Source organism: Muntiacus reevesi, chromosome 2 (genome assembly GCF_963930625.1).
Source record: "Muntiacus reevesi chromosome 2, mMunRee1.1, whole genome shotgun sequence".
NCBI lineage: Eukaryota > Metazoa > Chordata > Mammalia > Artiodactyla > Cervidae > Muntiacus > Muntiacus reevesi.
The window spans coordinates 279,904,994-279,922,554 of NC_089250.1; the positions used below are offsets into that span (position 1 = coordinate 279,904,994).

At 42.4% G+C, this 17,561-nt stretch overlaps 1 protein-coding gene across 3 annotated transcripts in view; it reads right to left on the reverse strand.

The window, feature by feature from the left end:
* Window positions 1-2,445: 2,445 nt before the first annotated feature.
* The window catches only part of LOC136161790 (zinc finger protein 211-like), a 52,559-nt gene continuing 37,443 nt past the window's right edge, over window positions 2,446-17,561 (reverse strand). Inside the window, exons 1-2 of one of the 3 annotated variants that reach the window (XM_065926887.1) lie at window positions 13,669-13,818; window positions 2,447-6,692 (exon numbers count right to left, since the gene is read on the reverse strand). In XM_065926887.1, the coding sequence (XP_065782959.1) occupies window positions 4,876-6,573 (1,698 nt within the window). In that variant the 5' untranslated portion in view covers window positions 6,574-6,692; window positions 13,669-13,818 and the 3' untranslated portion in view covers window positions 2,447-4,875. Of the gene's footprint in view, window positions 6,693-13,668; window positions 13,819-17,561 lie in introns of those variants that run through there. The other 2 variants (XM_065926885.1, XM_065926886.1) reach the window with 2 other exon arrangements.

Consider the following 17,561-nt stretch of genomic DNA (forward strand, 5'->3'; position numbering starts at 1 on the left):
ACAAGGGAACCTGTTGCTCATTTTTCTCCCTAATGTGAAGAAAAAAGAAACACTGATGTATAATCAGGCCACCCAAAAGAGATCTCTGAATACTCCTTGGCCCAGTCAGTCTTATTCAACTAGTCCCTACTCACGTGAAGGACCTTCCCGCTCAATGCTAAGCCCTAATCAGTAATGACTACCCTCTTGATATGGCCCCAGTTTGTGACTGTTCTAATCTTTAGATCATAACTTTACATTGACAGTGTAACAAGGAGGCTGTGAAAGGCATATACTCTTCTGCTGGTTTCTCTAATAACTCATGAACCAATTGTGTCACAATTCTCTCTAAATCTGGTAATCTCCTCTGGAGTAAAACAGACTGCTACCACATCCTGCTTGCTGTGTCTGGACCACGGGGCTGTCTCTCCTGGACCTTGCTTTGGCTGAGTTAAGATCCCCAAACCATTCAACCATTGATGTCTCTGGGCCCTTTCTTTGGTCTTTGGGATGCACAATTATTCATATATTATCTTGCCCCTAGGACTAGACCACCTGGTCTCTCAGCGCTGATCAGCGTTGCCAGCCTCCTCACACCCGCCGTGCTGTGGCACGGTTGGGCAGGGAGGAGGCAGGGCCAGGATGGTCTCTCTGCAGGCGTGATGGGGTTGGGACTGCCCCAGATGCAGCAACATGCTGGGTAATGGAATTTGTGGAGCCAGAGCACTTCTCTATGGCTGGGGTGTCTAGTGAGCCTGCTCATCAGATACCAGCAGCTGCTGAAGCACTCATTCTGCATGGCCTCCCAGCCAGGAGGAAACAAGCTCACTCCTACTAAACAGAATCCAGGCTCCTCCAACCTATCCCACTGTGTCTCCAACCAGTCAAGTAGGCTTGCCTACACCACTGGACCACCAAGGGGAGTCCGTGAGGGTGTTTAGATGGAGAAGGAGGCAGAAAGGTCACAGAGAGGAATGGGGTTGGAGTGTGAGGTGGTAAGGTGGTATGATGCAAATGTCAGTCGTGCACCAAAGGGACCACTTCTAGTGAGGAACAGGCACAGCAAGTGACTGTCTGCTACTTGTGATCCCCCAGCAACAGAAGAGAATCTGAGAATCCATCCCAGGTTACACGGTTCGGGCAATAGGGAATCTGATCACTGCACTCCTTGTCCTATCCAATCCACTCGGGAACTCAAAGAACATCTTGGGCATCCTTACACCCTCTGTCTCCCTCCCCCAAAGAGCCCTAGTCATACCACAACCCCATGCTGATGGACACCCCCTTCTTTTCACTGAAAATAAATACTGATGGCTGTCATGTGAATGACCTCAACTGCCCTGTGCTCAGAATTTATTGTTCTTCCAACTTGTGGAGGGAGGGGTTTGCCTCTCAGGTAAACAAGTTTCCACAAGGGCACCCAGATGCCAGCCTCTAATGAGGGCGTCCTCTACACTGCACAGGTGCACTGCTTCTCCTCTGCACTTCTCTGCATGAACTCCACCAGCTGTGGCACAGCCACACCGCTGTCTGCATCTCCACCAGGGACTCCAGCTCCACTGCACCCAGTTTGCATTTTGCTGCAGACACCTTCCTGTTTCTGAAGTTGTTCAAAGGGACAGCAGCAACAAACATGCTAGCCCCACACGGTCTTCAGTGTCCCCGGAGATTTGACACTGGCCACAGCCATAGGCCATTTCTTCTTCTCAAGGTCCTGCCCATCTTCCTCAAGAACCTAATTCAAGATGTGCCTGTGTCCACTCTCCTGGTGACTAACCCAAGTGTCATGAGTGACCCTGAAGGACTAGGAGTCACCACTGTGGCTCTCTCCCTTTCTCCAAAGCTCTTCTTCCTAACGCCCTCACCCATCACCCCATTGCTCCTCCTACCCAGTAGAAAAACATAACTCACCAAATGATTATTAATAACCAGCAGGAAGTGCCAACATCTTCTGGGGACCCATCCTTGACAAACTTTAGTCCAAATGCTAAGGGGTGAAGAATGACACCTCCCATAATGCCTGTAGAACCCAACCCCAAGTCCTTGTGAAACAAAGCTGCTCACAGCTGTGAATCTTCACCTGTAACATACTTGTGACCCAGTCCCTCAACTGAACACCATCAGTGCATCATCAAAACTGCAGTGATGTGGGAGAGCTTGTTCTTTCCAAGCCTGTCTGCACTCACCTTATCACACAGGATCCAGAAGAACTGTGTGAGTGTTTGTGGCCCACACACCACAATGTGTGGGGCGTCTGTATCACATGCATGGCCCCAAATCTCCCTGGAGTGTTTGTGAATTCCGTACCCACAATTGCTGTGCAGGGTCAGCACGTCCCACTGTACTTCCGCAACAGGTCTCACTTCTGTCACACATCCTTTGTGCTAGGGCACATGAGTTGGTAGATCCAGGCTGCATCGAGGTGTGTGAGCATTCAAACTCAGTCACACTGTATCCCAGGTTGTGCTGATATACACTGATATTCAGAATTCTTTCTTCTGTTAGTTATTTGGAGTTATGAAAAGGCTTCTTTTATTTTAGAAATGCATTCTAACAAGTTATGAATTTGGATTATAAAACTTAAAAATGACTAAGTAAGTCATGACACACAAACACAAAACATGTGTATTAATAGGATAAATGATGTAAGATACAGGAAGGGTCCAACACAGTCATTTCATCTGTACATATATTTGAAAATAGTCATTACTAAACTAGAATATACTCTTGCACCAGTGATTACAATGTTGATAAATTTTAAATGACAGAAGGAAACTGGTTTGAAGGATGTACACAAGTATGTCTCAATGTACATTCTAAATATGTAAAACTTAAATCAAATATACATTCAGTAAACTATTTAAAAAACAATTTAGCAAAAACTATCCATAATCATTTTACTACGGTTTACTAGCTACATTCCTAAAATATTTTGTGGCTACTGGGCCTGTAAGGGGGAAAAACCATACAATGGTGGGCTACTGGCAGTGCTTCCCAACTCCATTTCAGTGACATTATGTTCACAATTTGACACTGGTAATTGTGTGAACATTTACACCAGAGAAATTAGCAAACACTGTGAAACAGGGCTTGATTTAATTACAGTGTAATTAAATGTCTGAACTTAAGAATAGGTAATATATGTTAATAAAGCAGACTTATCAAAAACATATATGATGTATGTGGCAATTACATTACAAATAGTTTAAACATTGAGAACATAAACTTCCAATATTCTGAACTAGAATTCCATGCAGGAAAAAAGTCACTCATATTATTGGTGAAATTTAACAGTTATCTTTGTTGTTTCTTTCCTTTCCTTCCTGTCAAATAAGATAAAATAACCAAATCTCAGAAGACAAAGATGCGCAAAAATATGAATAGAAAGTTTACCAAACAGAACACACAGGTGAAAAACAGACACATGAAAAACAAAAACTGATCATCAAGAACCCTGAGTCGGGAATTTGCCAGCAGTCTAGTGGTGAGGATTCCACATGTCCACATTACGGGGCACAGTTTAGATTTCTGGACAGGGGGATTCCATAGGCACATGGCACAGTCAAGAAAAATTTCCTGAGAAAAATGCAATTAAATCATAATGATGTTTTTATACAGAGGCTTTAGTCTTCATGGGAAGAGTCAACCCTGATTTCAGTGTTAGCTTTTACGCTAGGTTGATCAAGTGTGCACCCAGGGAGGGAGGACAAGTTCTTACATACAATCATGAGTTACATTTCTCTGGAGGAGTGGGAGAAGAGAGGTGACGGTTAAAGGGGTAAAGGAAAACAGCCTTGGAGAGCACGCCACATGAGGCCACACTGGAAGGCCTTCAGTGTCCCTCACACGGCCCAGAGCTGTGAGCAGGTCAACCATAAACAGGGCAACAGGGACGTCTTGAGGTGGGTACATAAAGAAGAGGGACAGGACCCTGGAAACCAATCACTGCATATAGCGGTGAAGGCAGTGTCAAACCTGGGGAAATAACAACGAGGCAGTCCAGAGGCCCTGGCTTACTGCTGCTGTCTTGGAGAACTTCCAAAGCAGGATGGTGTTGGTAGGGTATGTGCAAGGATGGAAATGAAGCTGGGGCCCCTGATGTCAATGCACGCTTCAGGTGTGCTAACTCATGGTCAGAACATAGGAAATGGATGGAGTGCCTGCTCCGAGGGGAAGAAGAGAAGCCAGTGGACATGTGCAGTGTAACCACTCTCATGAAAAGTGTGGCGGTAGTGAGCTCCTCTGGAAGTCCCCCTGCCTCTCAGAGCTGGACAGCCCTTCCTTCTCAAAAGACAATGATAAAAACTGAATCACAGCATTGGTTCAGATGGGTAGGTAAATGGAGTCATCCACAGAAAAGTAATCAATGCTGATTCCAGAGAAAACATAATCCTCTGCAATCAGCATGAGGCTGGGGTATAAGCAGGGCTCATGGGGTGGTGCACTGTATGTGTGTGTGGCAGGGTCGCAGAAGGGTAAGGATGGACAAGATGTTCTTCAAGTCCCCAAACCTGGGGTGAACGGTGAGCGGACTCACCGAAAACTATACCAGGCAACCTGGCATGAAATCCCAGATCCCTGTCCATCCTAAGGAGATCACAAACAGGTGATTCAGTGTCTCTATGCCTCGGTTTCCTCTCTAAAAAGGGCCCATTTGCTCCAGAGGTTCTTCCCACTGTTACCACCTCAAACTTCTTCAGCATCACTGCCAGAAATATTTGCAATATTCATAAAGCCATTTCTCCAGTGTGATCTCGCTGATATTTAATCATGCAGCACCTTCGGGTGAAGGATTTAACATATTCCTGGCACTCACAAGGCTTTTCTCTAGTATGAACTTTCCAATGGATAAAGAAGCACTGTTTTTGCTGAACAGTTTTCCCACATTCACTGCACTCATAGGCCTTTTCCAGTGTGAACTCTGTGATGATCATAGAGATGTGTTTGAGTAGTAAAAGATCGCCCACATTCAGTGCACTTATAAGGTCTTTCTCCAGTGTGAACTCTATGATGACGAAGAAGGCTCGAGCTATTAGAAAAATACTTCCCACATTCACTGCACTCATAAGGCCTTTCTCCAGTGTGAACTCTTTGATGATCACGAAGGGTCCACCGAGCAGTAAAATTTTTCCCACATTCACTGCATTCATAAGGTTTTTCTCCATTGTGAACTCTCTGATGATACCGGAGGCTACTCGAACCAACAAAAGATTTTCCACATTCACTGCACTCATATGGGTTTTCTCCATTGTGCACTCTCTGATGACAAAGAAGGCTTGAGGTACTAGTAAAACATTTCCCACATTCAGTGCACTTAAAAGGCCTTTCTCCAATGTGAACTTTCCAATGAGTACAAAGTTTTGACCTACTTGTAAAAGATTTCCCACATTTATTGCACTCATAAGGCTTTTCTCCAGTATGAACATTCATATGGGCACTAAGATGTACCTTTTGGCTAAAAAACTTGCCACATGCACTGCACTTAAAAGGTCTTTCTCCACTGTGAATTCTCTGATGATTAGAAAGGGTTGACTGAGTTGTGAATGATTTTGCACATTCACTGCACTCATAAGGCCTTTCTCCAGTGTGAACTCTCTGATGATAACGAAGGCCGGACCTACTGGTAAAAGATTTCCAACATTTATTGCACTCATAAGACCTTTCTTCAGCGTGAACTCTCCGATGATGACGAAGACTGGAGCTACTAGTGAAAGATTTCTCACATTTATTGCACACAAAAGGCTTTTCTCCAGAGTGAATGTTCTTATGGTCTCTGAGATGCTCATTCCGGCTAAACAATTTACCACATTCACTGCACTCACAAGGCTTTTCTCCAGTGTGAACTCTCTGATGATGACAAAGGCTTGACCTAGCAGGAAAAGATTTCCCACATTCACTGCACTTATAAGGCTTTTCTCCAGTGTGAAGTCTCAGGTGGTAAGAGAGGGTTGACCTATTAGCAAGAGATTTCCCACATTCAGGGCACTCATAAGGCCGTTCTCCAGTGTGAACTCTCTGATGTGCAAGGCAACTGGATTTATAGGCAAAAAATTTTTCACACTGGCTGCATTTGTAAGCCTTTTCTCCAGTGTGAACTTGCACAGGCTGAATAAGATTACTTCTTTGGGTGCCAGCTTTCTCACATTTGTTTACCTCACAAAATGCCTCACTAATGAGGACTCTCTCATCCTCTACAAGTATGTCTGTGTGGCTGGAAACTATCTTACCTTCTCCCAAACTGTGATGACTTTCTCCACTGTGAAAAACAACCTCACACTCCTTACTGTTCTTCAGTTTCTTCCCAGTATTAGTGGCCTGTGGCTGAACTCCCATGATGGCCATGAAGTCATTCCCAATCTCCAAGTAGGTAGAGAAATTTCCTGCTGGGTGAACTGTGCAGGTCTTCAAGAATGAGGGTCTCTCAGTATTACATAGGCAAGGATTCTCTCTAACGTGCTGCTTCTGGTGCTGCTGAATGTTTGCAGTGAAATAGAATTCCTTCCCACAGGCCGCACATGTGTATACTTTGTGCTCCCCATTTGCTCCTTGCTCTTCAGACAAGTGCAAAATGTCTCTCAAGACTGGGATGCACATCTTACAAGGTTGAGTCTTCTCAGGCGACAAACATGCCCTGGGAGTGCGAAACTGTGACACTCTTGCAGATTTGCTCTGTTCAGGTGGTGTCTCTTCATTCTGGACTCCACGCCAAGAACCTGAAAACAAACAAGTGATGGTGAAGTTCCGGTTGACTTTACTGGAGTGAATGCCACCATCACAATTGTACGTTTGGCACATGAAAGAAGCAGTTCATGGAATCATGTTCAGGATATGAAGCTGGAGTCACACTGAGGAAGCAGCTGCTCTCACCAAGCACAGGACACGTGACTGGATGTGACCCAAGGTGAAAGGCAGGCTGTATAACCCACTCCTCTGTCAATGGCTTTTACCAGGACCACATCCTCTGCTGACCTGTGCAGAAGTATACCGTACATCCTGTATATCTGAAAATCTGGGTGGAGCAGGTAGCTGGTGTTCAAGAAAGAGTAAAGCAAACACGCATGTTGCAAATGGCAAAATGGCCTTAGTTTTTAGGGCTGAATAATATTCCATATATTCCACCTGTTTGTTATCCGTTCATCCATCAACGAACACTCAGCTTGTTTCTATCACTTGGATAGTGTTAAAAATGCAACAATAAACATGGGTTACAGATACCTTTTTGATATGATGATTTCACTCTCTATGGATAAATACACAGAGTTGGGATTGCTGGATCATACTGTAGTTCCTTATTTAATGTAAGGATTCTCCATGATCTACTCCATAGTGGTGGCAACAATGTACACACCTCCCAAGAGTGCACAAGGGGTTCCTTGTCTCCACATCTTAACCAACATCATTTCTTGTCTTTTTCGTAACAGACATTAGAACAGGTGTGACATGATATCTCACTGTCATTTTGATTGGCATTTTCTGACCATTTGTGATACTGAACTTTTTTTTTTAACGTACAAGGTTCCCATTTGCATGACTCATTCAGAAAAATATCTTTTCAGATATAACAGATAATACCTTGTTCAAACTGGTCCATGGCAATGAAAGCCTGGGGTTCTATTCAACTAAGCAACCACGGAACTTCAGTTACGATTTTGTAGGAATTTCCTGGTGGGCCAGCAGTTATGATACCACATTTTCACTGCCAGGGGTCCAGGTTTGATCCCTGGTCAGGGAACTAAGACATTACAAGATGGAAATAAATATATATATATATATATATATATATATCAAACTATCCATAAAGTCATATAATGTTATATAGAAGTGGTCTTAAATCAATTCTGAAAACATAATACAAACTTTAGCACAACTAAATAAAAAATGAAGAGAAGCAAATGGTGGTTAAGTTAACAAAGGAGAAAAAACAAAATCATACAAAATGCTCTATAAATACCCAAAAAGAAAGAATGGTAGACTAACACAGGAACAAAGAACAAGGATAATTTTATAAAATGATAACAAATATATTAGATATTTATCAAACTATACCAATATACTAAACATCGATAACCTCAATGTACCAATTAAGAGAAAGATCATCAGGGTGGATCCAGAAACAGGATTCAGTGCTATGTTGTCTCTGAGAAACACACTATAGGACTTCCCTGGTGGTCCAGTGGTTCACTATTCGAAGTGCAACACAGGGGACACGGGTTCACTCCACGGTCAGGAACCCACATGCCACAGCAACTAAGCCTGTGGGCCAAAATTAATGACCCTGCACACTCCAGAGCCTGTGCACCACAATGAAGACCCAGCGCGGACTAAAAACATATTTAAATAAATAAATTTTTAAAACAACAAAACCCACTTTAAATAAAAACATGCATGTAACATTAAAGTAAAAGGATAGAGAGAGATTAACAGAATTCAAAATAAAAATGTCAGTAACTATATTAGTATCTAACCAGAGGCTTCCCAGGTTGCTCAGTGGTAAAGAATCAGCCTGCCAATGTAGGACAAATGGGTTCAACCCTTGGTCCAGTAAGATCGCACATTCGGCAGGGCAAGAAGTCCACATGCCACAACTACTGAGACTGTGCTCTAGAGCCCAGGAGCCGCAACAACTGAAGACCAAATGCTTGAGAGCCTGTGCTAATAAAAAAAAGCCACCAAACCAGAAGTCTGTGCACCATAACTGGCAAGCAGCCCCTAGTCGCTGCAACTGGAGAAAAGCCTGAACAGCAATGAAGACCCAGCATAGCCAACTGGGTATCTGGACACCTACAGACTGCAAGTCTACTCCGTCTAACAGCAGAGGAGTCTTAAGCTGACATGGAAAATTTATAAAACAGAGCACATCCTGGGCCAGAAAAAAACACCTTAACAAATTTGAAACAAGAGAAATCAGACAATGTCTGTTCTCAGAGCATGGTGGAATCACATTAGAACCAGTAACAGCAAGATAGCTGAAAAATTGCACAACAATGAGAAATCAAACAACCCAAATAAAACATGGAGCAAACAAGAAATCGCAAGGTAAATTTTTAAGTATCTTGAAATTAACACAACACTCCTCAAAATATGTGGACACAGTGAAAGCAATGGTTATACAGCAATTTATAGTACTGAATGCATATATTAGAAAAAATTAAGATCTAAAAACAATCACCTTAGAAAACTAGAAAAAAGAAAAGTAAATCCAAAGGAGGAAGAAAAGATATCATTTAAGAAATCAACAAAGAAAAATAACAAAGACAAAGTAAGTTGCTTCCTTAAAATGACCAATAAAATAAAAAATACTCTCATCAGGGTAATCACAAAAACAAGACAGAAAAAAAAAAACAAGACAGGACATAAATTACTAATATCAAAAATAAAAGAGGACTTCCGCAGTATTTCAATGGTAGAGTCTTTGTACTTTCACTGCAGGGGACAGCCTGATCTCTGGTTTGGAAACAAAGATGTCACATGCCTGGAGGTACAGAAAACAAAGTGAGACAAAGAGAGAAAGAATGAAAGAAAGAGGAAAAACCACTACACAGAATGGACATTAAATGGTATAGTGGTATACAGGCATCTCCAAGACCATAAATGTTATAACCTAAATGAAATGGATCAGTTTTTTGAAAGATACAGTCTACCAAAACCCACACAACAATACACAATCTAAATAGGTATACATCTGTTAAAGTAACTGAATCAATAAGGAGTAATCTTCCAAAACAGAATGCAACTTGCCTAGATTGGTTAACTGGTGAAATATGACAAACATTTCAGGAAGATATACAATTGTCTACAATTCCGTTCAGAAGACAGAAACAGAAGGACTGCTTCCTAACTAATTCTGTGAGGCCAACATTACTCTAATACCAAACCAAAAAGATGCAAAAAAATATATACACCAATATATCTCATGAACATAAAGGCAAAATCACAAAGCATCAGTAAACTGATTCAAAAACTATATAAACAGAATTACATATCATGACCATGTGGGATTCATGAAAGGCACCTAACGTTTATTTCATACCGTATTAAAAGTTACAGGAACCAAAATGGTATGCTAATAGCATAAAGACAGATATCTACTCCAGTGAAATAGACTTCAGATTATAAAGATCAACCCTCATAATATATGACCCTATAATTACTGACAAGAAGACCATTACTATTCAATAGAGTCTTCAACAAATAGTGTTGTAAAAACTGGATAGCCACATGTACAAGAATGAAGTTAGAGTCCTACCTAATACCATATACAAAAAGGTATTCAAAATATATCAAAGGCCAAAATGTAAGAGCTGAAGTTACACAATTTCTAGGGGAAAAAACAGGGAAAACTTTAAAAATGTTAGATTCAGCCATGAATTCTGACAAGTGAAAGAACCACTCCACAGGACTGTGTTCTGGAAATTAGTTGGGTTAAAACTGAGAAGCATCTGATCTCACCAAGAGCAGGACAGAACTGGAGGTGGCTGAAGGTGAAAGGCGGCCTCTACAGTTCACTCCTCTGCCAATGGTTTTTACCAGGAACACACTTCCTGGACCTGTGAAAAGGTAAGGGAGTATACTTCCAGAGCTCAGAAACTCTGACTGCAATTTTTGTGTGTGTGTGATGAGAACTTTTAAGATCTACTACTTTGGCAATTTCTTTTTTCTTTTATTTATTTATGGCTTCTCTTGGTCGTTGTTGCTGGTCTCAGGCTTTCTCTAGTTTTGGCAAGGGGGCTACTCTCTAGTTGCAACGCACGGGCTTCTTACTGCAGTGTCTTCTCTTGTTGCAGAGCACAGGCTCTAAGGCAGGAATGCTTCATCAGTTGTAACAGGCAGACTCCGAAGTTGCAGCCCATGAACTTAGTTGCTCCACAGCACACGGGATCTGCTTGCACAAGGGATCGAATCCCTGTTCCTGCATTGGCAGACTACCAGGAATGCCCTCAAGAAATTTCTAAATATTAAACAGAGTCTTGTTAACTAAAGTCACTAGGCTGTACACTACATCCTCAGGATTTACCTTATAAACTAGAAGTGTGTAACTTCTGATATCCTTCACTCATTTCATCTATCCTCCTTACCCTGATCTGGCAATCACTAATCCTTTGTCTGTATCTGATTGGTGGTGGTGGTGTTGATTTAAAGATTCAACATGTAGCGTAATCATTCAGTACAGGTAAACCTGGAACACGGGCTCTAAAATGCTTGGGTCCACTTATACATGAATACTTTTCAATAAAAAAACCACAGGATCAAATGTGCATATATATGCATATATGTGTGTATCTGTGTATTATATAGAAATATATATTTTTTCAAACTACCCATGAAACCATATAGCATAAGGAAGCACTCTTAAATCATTTCTAAATACATAATGCAAATTTTAGCGCAATTAAATAAAAAAATGGAAGCAAATAGAGCTGATAAGCTACAAAGGAGAGAAAATAAAATCATACAACCACTTGATTAACACCACAAAAAAAGAGAATGGTACACTAACGAAGGAACAGAGAACAAGGGCAGGGTTTTTTCCCTGGTGGCTCAGTGGTAAAGAATCTGCCGGTCAATTAAGGAGACATGGGTTCAATCCTTGATCCTAGAAGATCCCACATGCCACAGAGCAACTAAGTCCGTGCACCACAGCTATTGAGCCTGTGCTTTAAAGCCCCGAAGCAGCAACTACTGAAGTCAGTGCACCGTAGAACCCAAGCTTCACAACAGGGGAAGCCATGGCAATGAGAAGCCTGCACAACTAGAGAGTAGTCTGTTCTCTCTGCAAGCAGAGAAAGTCCAGGTAGCAACCAAGACCCAGCACAGCCAAAAAAATGAAAATGAAAAAAAAAAAAAATTAAAAGAAAGAAAAAGAACAAGGGCAATTTTAGAAAATAGTAACAAATATGTTAGATATTAATCCAAGTACACATCCAATATACTAAACGTGGATATTCTCAGTACATCAATTAAGAGAGACTTCAGGTTGGATCCAGAAGCAGAACTTAACCATATGTTGTCTTCAAGAAACCCACTTTAGGACTTGCCTGGTGGCCCAGTGGCTAAGAATCTGTCTTACAATACAGGGGACACTGGTTCAATCCATGATCAGGGAATTAACCCCACATGCTGTGGAGCAACTTAATCATGTATGGTTTTTCCAGTAGTCATGGATGGATGTGAGAGTTGGACCATAAAGAAGGCTGAACATCAAAGAACTGATGCTTTTGAGGTGTGGTGTGGAAAAGACTCTTGAGAGTCCCTTGGACTGCAAGGAGATTCAACCATTCAATCCTAAATATTCATTAGAAGGACTCATGCTGAAGCTCCAATACTTTGGCCACCTGATTGGAAGAATTGACTAATTAGAAAAGATCCTGATGCTGAGAAAGATTGAAGGCAGGAGGAAAGGGGGACAAGAGGATGAGATGGTTGGCTGGCATCACTGACTCTATGGATGTGACTCTGAGCAAGCTCTGGGAGATGAAGGACAAGGAAGCCTGGAGTGCTGCATTCCCTGGGGTCACAAAGAGTTGGATATGACTGAGCGACTGAACATCACTGGAAGAATAGAAAGGCAAACCGCTGAGGTAGGAGAGCTGAGAACCCACCTGCTGTGACAGAGGTGCTCAATCCTTAGGCAGGCAGAGGACCCAGGACAGGAGGAAGGGCTTAAGAGCATTCGTCTTTAATGATTCTCACTACTGCAGGGTTTGCAAATGGTCTCCGACACCTAAGAGTCAACCCAAGTTGACATCCAGTGCCAACTGCAAGCAAATAAATATTACCCTAATGCTTCTGAAAGGCATGCAGCCTGAAGTGTTAAAGCTATCTTGGGGAATTCCCTGGTGGTTCAGTAATTAGGACTTGGTGCTTCCTGCCATGTGTCTGGGTTCAAGCGCTGGTCCAAAAAATAACATCCAGTAAGCGCCCTTGTGCAGCCAGGGGAAAAAGTCATTTTGTAACCTTTGGCCAGGGACACTAAAAATGTCAGACAGGGCCCCTCAAAGAGCCAGCAAGGGAGCCTGTTACTCGTTTTTCTTCCTGGTCTGAGGGGAAAGAAAAAAGTCAGCCAGGACCCTGACTGTGAACACAGAAGAGATACTGAACAGGCCTGGGCGCGTGGACAAGGTGGAAATCACTACTTTTGGTCCACCCCGAAAGGGCTTTCTTGCCTCTGGTTTTCTATCGTGCCCCACTTGCTAAAGAATACCCATGTATAATCAGGCCATTCAAATAAGCTGTTCTTTAGCTCTCCAAACATCCCCTGGCCCAACCAGTCTTAATCAACGATATCTACACACAGGACTGGCCTTCCCTCTTAATCCTAAGGCCTTCTTGTTCTGTGCCAGCTGTTCTTCCTAACCGCTTCACTCATCACCCCACTGCTCCTCCTACCCAACAGAAAAATGTAAATCACCAAATGATTATTAATTATCAAGATAACCAGAAGGAAAGTACCATTATGGCGACCCATCCGTGACAGACTTGAGTCCAAATGCTCAGGGCTGAAGAATGACACCTCCCATAACGTCTGTAAGACCCAACCCCAAGTCCTTGTGAAACAAAGCTGCTCACAGCTGTGAATCTTCACCTGTAACATACTTGTGACCCAGTCCCTCAACTGAACACCATCAGTTCAGCATCATCAAACTTGTGGTGATGTCAAAACTTGTTCTTTGCAAGCCTGTCTGCACTCACCTTATCACACAGGATCCACAAGAACTGTGTGAGTGTGTGTGGCCCACACACCGCAATGTGTGGGGCGTCTGCATCACGTGCCTGGCCCCAAACCTCCCTGGAGAGAGTAGGAATTCTGCACCCACACCTGCTGTGCGGGGTCAGCACGTCCCACTGTGTTTCCCCAACAAGCTCTCACTTCTGTCATACCTCCTTCATTCTACGCCAGACGAGCTTGTGGGTCGAGGCTGCATCGAGGTGTGTGAGCATTCAAATTGTCACACTGTGTCCCAGTCTGTGCTGACATACACTGATATTCAGAATCCTTTCTTGTGTTAGTTACTGGAGTTATGAAAAAGCTTCATTTCAGAAATGCATTCCAAGAAGTTATGCATTGAAAAACATGATACCTGAGATTATAAAACTTAAGAACGACTAGGTAAATCATGATACACAAACACAGAAAGTGACCATGTGTATAAATATGATAAATGGCATAAGATATAAGAAGAGTCCATCAGTCATTCCATTTATATATATATATATTTGAAAACAGTCATTGCTAAAGTAGACTATACTCTTGCATCAGTAATGGTAATGTTGAAGGTAAATTTTAAATGGCAAGAGGAAACTGGCTTGAAGGATGTACACAAGTATGTCCAATGTACATCTTAAATACGTAAAATTTAAATGAACTTTACATCCAGTAAATGATTTTTAAAACAATTTAGCAAAATCTATCAATAATCATTCTAGTATTATTTATTAGTTACATTCCTACAATATTTTCCAGATACTGGACCTGTAAGGAGGAAAAAGTATACATGGTGGGTTACTGGCAATTCTTCTCAACTCCATTTCAGTGACATTATGTTCACAATTTGACACTGGCAAGGATGGGAATATTAACACCAAAGAAACTGGCAAACACTACAAAACAGGACTTGATTTACTGTGCAATTAACTGTCTGGTCTTAAGACTAAGGTAACAAATGTGAATAAAGAAGATTTATTGAAAACATGTATAATGCATGTGGCCATTACATTACCCATAGTATAAACTTTTAGAACATACTTCCAGTATTATGAATTACGATTCCATGCAGAAAAAGTCACTCACATTACTGTTGAAGGAGTGAAATCTAACAGATGTTTTTGATCTTTCTTTGCTTTCCTTCTTGTCAAAAAAAGAGAAAATACAAATCTCAGAAAACAAAAGTAGGCCAAAATATGGATAGAAATTTTCCCAAATAGAACACACAGGTGAAAAACAGACACATGAAAAACAAAAATTAACACTAAGAATCCAGTGAAAGGGAATTCCCCAGCAGTCTAGTGGCTAGGATTCCACATGTCCATATCATGGGGCACGTTTTAGATTCCTGGACAGGAGAACTAAGATCCCAAAGCCACATGGCACAGTGAAGGGGGAAGAAAATCCTGAGAAAAAAGGCAATTAAAATCATAATGATTTTTTTATACAGAGGTTTTAGTCTTCATGGGAGAGGTCAGTCTGCATTCAGGGCTAGTTTTTAAGTTAGGCTGATCATGGAGGGAGGGAAAGTTCATACTAATAAACAACCATTATTCTTCTGAGCTACATTTTTCTGGAGGGGTGGGAGGAAAAGTGAGAGATGGGTAAAGGGGTAAACGAAGACGACGCTTGGAGACCACGCCACGTGAGGGGCACGCTGGACATCCTCAGGCCGTCAGTGTCTTTCCCGCCGCCCAGAACAATGAGTGGCCAACCATGTAACAGGACAAGGACACCTTGAGGCGGCTATGCAAAGAAGGCAGACAGGACCTTGGAAACCAATCACTGCTTACGGTGGTGGAGCCAGTTCCAAACCTAGGGCAATGCCAATGGGCCAGTCTAGAGTGCCTGGCTTAAGGCTGCTGTCCCTGAGAACCTTCCAAGTGGGAGGTGGCTAGTGAGAGATGTGCATAGGTGGAAATGAAGCTGGGGTCCCGGGGGTTAATCCAGGCTTCAGGTCCGTGTAGCTTGTGGTCAGGACACAGGAAATGGAGCCCCTGCTCTGAGGGGCAGAAGGGAAGCACCAGCAGTGTAGAGCAACCACTCTCATGAAAGGTGTGGCAGTAGGGAGCTCCTGTGTACGTCCGTCTGAATCTCTGAACTGGACACCCCTTCCTTCACAAATGGCAACAATAATAACTGAACCAAAGCACTGGTTTAGTTGGGTAGATAATGTGGTCATCCACATGAAAGGCATCAAGGCTGGATGGCAGAGAAAAGATAATCCTGTCCAATCAGCATGAAGCTGTGTTTAAGCTGGGCTCCTAGGGTAGGGTTCACAACAGACAAGGTGTTCTTTCAGTCTTCAAACCTGGTGTGTTGCAGGGAGGAGGAGAGGAGAGCAGGAGAGAAGCGACCAGACTCCCTAAACCCTAAACCTGGCAACCTGGCATTGAATCCCGGATGCCTATTCATTCCAAGGAGATCACAAACAGATGATACAGTCTCTGTGCCTCAGTTCACTCTTCAGAAAGAGTCCATTTGCTGCACAGGTTCTTCACACTCTGTTACCACCTCAAACTTCTTCAACATCACTGTCAGCAGTATTTGCAATATTCATAAAGCCCTTACTCTAGTGTGAACACTGTTATTTAATCAAGTGGCACAAACAGGTGAAAAATTTAACACATTCCTTGCACTCAAAAGACTTTTATCCAATGTAGATTTTCCAACGGATGAGGAGGAACTGTCTTTTCTTAAAGGTTTTCCCGACATTCACTGCACTCATAGGCCTTTTCCAATGTGAACTCTGTGATGATCATAGAGGTATGTTTGAGTAGTAAAAGATCGCCCACATTGACTGCACTCATAAGGCCTTTCTTCCGTGTGAACTCTCTGATGACGAAGAAGGCTCGACCTACTAGTAAAATACTTCCCACATTCACTGCACTTATAAGGCCTTTCTCCAGTGTGAACTCTTTGATGATCACGAAGGGTCGACCTAGCAGTAAAATTTTTCCCACATTCACTGCACTCATACGGTCTCTCTCCATTGTGAACTCTCTGATGATACCGGAGGCCACTTGAAGCAACAAAAGATTTTCCACATTCACTGCACTCGTAAGGCCTTTCTCCAGTGTGAACTCGCTGATGACGAAGAAAGCTTGAGCTACTAGTAAAACATTTCCCACATTCAGTGCACTTAAAAGGCCTTTCTCCAATGTGAACTCTCCAATGATTACAAAGGTTTGACCTACTTGTAAAAGATTTCCCACATTTATTGCACTCATAAGGCTTTTCTCCAGTATGAACATTCATATGGGCACTGAGATGTTCCTTTCGGCTAAAAAATTTTTCACATTCACTACACTTAAAAGGCCTTTCTCCACTGTGAACTCTGTGATGATTAGAAAGAGTTGACAAAGTAGTGAAAGATTTCCCACATTCATTGCACTCATAAGGCCGTTCTCCCGTGTGAACTCTCAGATGATAATAGAAACTAGAGATAGTAGTAAGAGCTTTCCCGCATTTGTTGCACTCATAAGGGTTTTCTCCAGTGTGAATTCTCTCATGTGCAAGGAAAATGGATTTGCGGGCAAAAAATTTTCCACACTGTTTGCACTGATAAGGTTTTTCTCTAGTGTGAACTCTCTGATGTTCAATTAAGTTCCCCTTGCGTCTGAAGGATTTATTACACTCCTTGCACTCATAAGGCTTTTCTCCAGTGTGGATTCTCCTATGGGAAATGAGGTATTTCCTTCGGCTAAAGGATTTCCCACATTCACTACAGTCATAAAGCGTTCCTCCACAATTAAAGCTCTGATGTGAAAGGAATTGGGATTTGTGGCTAAAAGATTCTTCACATTGGCTGCATTTGTAAGCCTTTTCTCCAGTGTGAACTTGCACAGGTTGAATAAGATTACTTCTTTGGGTGCCAGCT